This window comes from Morone saxatilis, unplaced genomic scaffold, assembly GCF_004916995.1.
Source record: "Morone saxatilis isolate NCDOM2014 unplaced genomic scaffold, NCSU_SB_2.0 Contig23, whole genome shotgun sequence".
In the NCBI taxonomy this organism is placed as follows: Eukaryota; Metazoa; Chordata; class Actinopteri; family Moronidae; genus Morone; species Morone saxatilis.
The window spans coordinates 5790122-5796111 of record NW_023339796.1 but is presented as its reverse complement, the minus strand read 5'-3'; the positions used below and the strand labels follow the sequence as shown (position 1 = coordinate 5796111).

At 41.4% G+C, this 5990-nt stretch overlaps 1 protein-coding gene and 1 long non-coding RNA gene across 3 annotated transcripts in view; one reads left to right on the top strand and one right to left on the bottom strand.

Annotated features, from left to right (window-relative positions):
• ankrd12 (ankyrin repeat domain 12) overlaps positions 1 to 5990 on the bottom strand; it is a gene marked incomplete at its 3' end in the record, with an annotated part of 31012 nt that overhangs the window by 10806 nt on the left and 14216 nt on the right. For both annotated transcript variants that reach the window (XM_035670263.1, XM_035670264.1), the window contains 1 exon segment: positions 314 to 427. In XM_035670263.1, coding sequence (XP_035526156.1) covers positions 314 to 373 — 60 coding nt within the window.
• Positions 4566 to 5990, top strand: part of LOC118334365 — a 3329-nt gene continuing 1904 nt past the window's right edge. Inside the window, exon 1 of the long non-coding RNA XR_004797015.1 lies at positions 4566 to 4815. This is a non-coding gene — a long non-coding RNA (uncharacterized LOC118334365). The remainder of the gene's footprint in view (positions 4816 to 5990) is intronic.

Here is a 5990-nt window from a genome sequence, read left to right as displayed (position 1 = left end):
TATTATTATTATCATCATCATCTACAATGTGATGACAGCTGGTCAAACTCCACCAGCTGATGCAGCTCATGTTATATGATCTGAGTCGAACTAAATGAGTGAGGTAAGATTTGTCAACTGCTGGTTTCAAGATCAAAAATGCATTTAAAGCTCTGACCTGGGATCTAATTCTGTGCTACATAGCTCTGTGATTTAAACCAGAATTAAAAGAATTAAAAGAAAATTTCACAGAGCTAAACATTGGTTATACTCATTTATCACTGGAGGAGAGCAAAGTGACATTCAGTGCTGTTCTGTGTCTGTGCTAACACACCTTCTTCCCCGCCTGCTTATCCACCATGGCTCCATCTCTGTCGCTCCCAGGTTTGGCCATGGTGTGGCACCTGACTAGCTGTGACAGCTACAGCGCAGTAGGTTCATCATGCACCTGGAGACACAAAACAGCAGCAGTGGTCCGCGTTGGAGGGACATTGTTTGAATCACAGCACAATCAAACATGAACCGGTTGTTAAAGAAAGATCACGTAGCCACAGGTGTATGAACAGCTACACGTCGAGTGGATCAGTAATGTGGGATTTTTATTTAAATTTCCATACCACTTCTTGAGAATGACCTCAGAAATCGAGGCAGGAAACAACTACACGAAGGTAGCATGAATCACAGCTTTAGGGACTCTTTTAAAGTTCTGCTAGGAAAGCATCCCACCTCCCCCCCCAAAATGTTGTCAGTGCAGCCTACTCATCAGTTCAACCGAGCCTCTCTCTGATGTGGTTTGTGTCAGTGTAGTAACACATGCAGCAGAGTCGACGGGGGCACTGCGGGTGACTACAGCGACTCTGCACGAAGCCGACAAGGCGTGTGTCAGTTATCTCGTCACCTGATCGCCGGACGCTCTTTCTCCTGTATGCTCACTGAACCTCTACACGTTCTCTAACACACAAACAGCATCGCCACTGGTTTCACACAAACAGCAGCTCTTGGTCCTGTGAAAGCACCGCACAAACAATAACGGCTATATTAGGAAACCTGAGAGCCGCTGATAAGATGTGAATCAGCCTCCAGGATGAATGGGAGAGCCCCTTTACTCAAAACGCATCCGATTACTACAAATACAACAACCTATGTAGTAAACATTTAATTTTAAGAAAAGAACCGGTATGATTGTTGTTTTAGTACTGAACTTAATCACAAAGCAAATCAGACATTGCTAAAGAGGAGTCTTCACAAGAATTCTGGGGATTTCTTTCTATCATAATCTAGTTGTATCTCTATCAGGACTCTGATGTGACGTTCAGACAATTAAAGTAACGGATTAATCCTTCGCTTGTCTTTTTTGATTTTACTGATTCCAGTTTCTCAAATGTCAATATTTGTTGTTTTCTCAGTCCTTACCGACAGTAACCCGGATTATCTTTGGGGTTTGAACTGTGGGTCGAACAAAACAAGCAATTTGATGACAACTTGGACATTTTATAGACCAAAAACATGTAATTGTTAAGTAGTTAAGTAATTGAGCACATCACTGGAAAATGAACCAATCTTTAAAGTTATTATTTCTTGCCTTGTCATCCTGGTAAGATTAAAAGACACTCTTTAAACTGTCAGGGTCAAAAATGGACCATTACATTGTACAACAGGAGGTTTTTATTTTAAATCATGATTCAATAATGAATGTTGAAATAGGCTCAGCTGTGTCATCTACAGCTTTAGTTTTCCTGTAGGCCAGTAACGATAATCATCGGGGCAATAACAGGAAATTATTACATCATACCGATATCATGACGAATAGCCCCGATAACATATATCATTTTGTCAGCACGGCAGTGCCCCGCTCTCGATATGAGACCTGAATGCCCCGCAGTGAATGCTGCGTTCAAGTGATTCTATAATCAGAAAAACTCCTTTCTGGAAAATTCAAGATATCGAAAAGAACTCGTTAACTCGGTTATAATTTTGGTATTTGCTGACTTGAAATTGATATCCGCAGTAATTTTTCCACAAGTTACACAATGAACAAAAAACATGAACTTAAACCGAAAGAACGACTCGCGGGAACGGGGATTTCCCTCACAAGCGTGGAACCAGCACGGCTAGCTTTACTTTCAAACCAAAGTAACATCGGCGCCATTGTGTGGACTTTTTAAAGTTTATGAAGGGAGACAGGTCTTGTTATTTGCAACAAATGTCACAGAGGTAAATACCAGACTTAATCACCTCAAACCTAATCCCTACACGGTGCAGAAACAACTCACACAAAACCAAATACAGGGCGTAACTCACGGTACCCGAAGTTTTTAAAGTCAGTCAGTCCAGTCAGTCAGGACATTCTCCCCGACCTGAGACAGCTGATCCGAATAATAGAACCAAAATAAACACCCAAAAGGCAATCAGTGCCGACGGAATCCAGCGACGAGGGATTTAAGACACCAGACGCTTCAAAAACACCTATGCCGCTGTCAACTTCTCCTTCACGGACTCTTTTCCCCTCGTTCCACCGACTTGCACTCAAACAAAAGCTCTTCACTGGAGGACGGATTCAAACTGCGGGATCCGGTGGATATTTCCATTGGAGTAGAAATGAATGTGTGGATGAGGAGAAGACATGAATGGAGGTTGGTTTAATGGAGGTGTGTAGCATGGATTTTGACTTGCGGCGCTACAATGTATATATGTGTGGTGTATTATCAATTACGGGTATCGGCCTTTAGATAGATGTCATCGTGCCCTAAATATAACTGAATGCACCAGATGTGTTGATCATCTGGGAAGTTGTCTTTGGAAATTGTGTGGAAAAGGTCAAAGAAATACTTGGCATTTGATTGGATAAACCATCTGTCGATCACTTAAACACACACTAAACTATTACATTATATGCAACATTGGGCCATAGATTTAAGCCTGAGGCGGATTCTCATGTAATCTCAGTAGTCCGGCTGCTTTGCACGGTTACAGTATGAAAGGGGTCAAAACTGACCGCACACGGGCAGCCGTGACCTCCAAAGGACGAGCCGTCAATGCTAAACCAATACTAGTGGGAGATCCAAAAGTACTAAGCAATTGATTGATCGTTTGTTTGATTAAATGTCAGCAAACAGTGAATAAATCCAACATGGCATCGTTATACGTTTTGTTTTGTCTGACCAGAAGTCCAAAATTCAAAGAGGTCTAACTTAAACTCAAACAGACCAAGAGAAAACAGCTAATTCCTACATTCAAGAAGCTGTAACCATCAAATGTTAACGTATTTTATCCTGCCAGGTTTCCAGAAACATCCCGAGTACATCCACATGTTTAAATCTACAGCGCAGGCATCCTGTCATTTGGGTCTTTGTGTTTTGACGTTGTGGACTCGTGAGGCTAACACAGACACCGATCTCAGACGGAGATCAGTAACATCGTCGACACATAACACTGCCATGAGAGTGCTTGTGTATGAAAGTAAATCAGAAATACACACCGCCACTGTGGCTCAATGGATCAGAACAGCCGTCAACAAGAGAACAAGCGTGTTCTGGCGGTTCTTTCCTTTCCCACCCTTACATGGGGCAATTATGTGGTGAACTGAGGAGTTATGTAAAAGCCACAACTCAAGTTCAAGCAGCTAAATGACTCCGAGAGAAATACAGCGACAGAGCGACGTTCTGCCACACATGAAGAGACTTAGTGTGTATACTGTCTGCTTTATTTAACTGGTTTAGATTATTATTTGTGATCCTTATAATTCGTTTGGAGACAGTGTGAGTGTTTTTAGTTTTCTTTAATGTTTTAATTCAGATCCTCATTAGCTACTGTATCGTCACAGTAACTACTCTTCCTGTATTTTTTATAATACTCAAATAACAAAAAAATACATAATAATACATTTTATTTGTAAACGCCCTTTCCATAAAATAATCTCAAAAGTGCATAAGACAAAACCAAATAACAAAGGGCAATGACACATTAAAATCATACAATAAAAATACAAGTGATAAAAAAAAGCTAAAAGAGGAATTGAAGTGCAGAGTGAAATTAGAAAAAGTCTAAGGACATAAAGACACATCCATCACGTTCATACTTACAATGGGACTCAACACATAACACTAACACTGAGACACACAGCAACCAACAAGCTGAAATGATTGGTCCATGTTCATGAAGTCATAAAGCCTCGACTGAAGCTGCTGCTGTATATTAATCTAAATTAAACTGCTTCAGTCTGTTAAAACAACTGATTTGAATCACCTTGTAGCTTTCTTCACCGTTTTCTGAATTCATTGACTACACAGTTAAATCAAGCCAATTCATCTGTAATAAAAAATAACTGAGTTGAGACCGCCTGCTTTTCAAGTAATGAAGTATTTTGCGCACTAGACTACAACATTATTAAGACGATTACATTTTTATTAGACAGCAGAGCTCGTTGTAGGACGTCACACTTGCCCTTTGGCTCTGCAGACGGACTCCAGTCGTACCCATTCCCAGAATCACCATCAATGAGACTTCTCAAAGGGAACCCAACATTCAGTCTCCTCAGAAACATGAACAGCCGTGGCTGAGCCAGAGGAACGGCACAGTGTCGACAGGTATCCGCCGCTCAGCCGAGGCCGGCGAGAGGTCCGTCATTAGTCAGCAGATATGCAGCGGCAGCGTCATTCAGGCCACTGAAAGGGAGAATTGAGCGGCCCGCAGCGAACACGTCGGTGTAAAGAGGCTGGTGTATCGGGGGTATTAAAGCGGTATGGACAGCACAGGACCACACCAGAAAACAAACGCTGACAGGACTCCAATCCGGCCCGGAGACGAGGCGAGGAGGGTGTGACTATAATTACAGAGGTATTTGGGCTCTCGCCAGTTTGGCATTTGCATTCAGTGAGTTTCATGAGCAGCTCAGGGCTGCATAAGCCCCTGCAAGCTCTGCCATTAACCTTGGGCTGTTTCAAGTCTAGATCAGACCCTGCTTTGATGACTACTACCGTTCACAGAGACTAAATCGGAGATTAGTTGACACTGGATCCCGTGCAGAGGAAACAGTGATCGCAACAATTACCTAACCCACTTAAATCCAATCAAACAGGGTAGAAAACTGCAAACTCAGGACTGTGAAAGGCTCAGAGTACTACAGAGTGACCTCGGGATGGCTGGTACCGTCGCCTGTAGTGCAACCTATGATTATTTTTATTACAGATTCATCCGCCAAGTATTTTCTCAACTAATAGAATAAACATTTTGTCTATAAAATGGCAGAAAACAGGGGAAAATGCTTGTTTTCGAGAGCTCAAGGTGGAGTCTTTAAAACAGTAAAACATTCAGTTTAGGTTGAATAAAAGCAGCGAATCCTCACACTGGGAGCTGCTACCAGATAATAGTCTGTCTTCTTCTCCAAAAGTAGATCTGAAGTCAGTTAATATATTCGCAGATATACAGAAAATAGATGGCAACTATTCTGATAATCGATTATTTCATACACGTTCCAGATTCTCCACTGTGAGAACTTTCTGTGATAGTTAATTTGGGTTTCATACAGTTGGTTTGGCTTAAGGAAATTGTAATGTGTCTTTTTTTTTGGGGCTATTTTAATTGTTCTGGAGACCAAACAATTAGAGTAATTAAGAAAATGATTGACAGATTAAATCGATAATAAAACAATCATTACTTATTATAATGAAGAGACTAATCACTGAAAACGTTCCAGGCTCTTTTTTAATATGTCGACATCAGTATTTCCCCTATGATGACGTTCAGCGGTGCTGTTTCATGGTATTCAGACGTACTGGAGCTTAAAACTTCAGGGTATTCCAAGGTTTGTGGAAGACAAAGAGGTGCATATATTCAGCGGGGAATTTGAAGGTCCTCCCCCCAGAAAGTGTTTCACATCATTTGGACCATTATCATTACCATACATGTGTACAAAAGGTTGGGGGAAAAAAAGCAGACAATAAAAACAGAACTAGAGAAACTGGTGTCAAACATTACAAACATTTCCTGGAGCTAAAACTCTGACAGGCTGC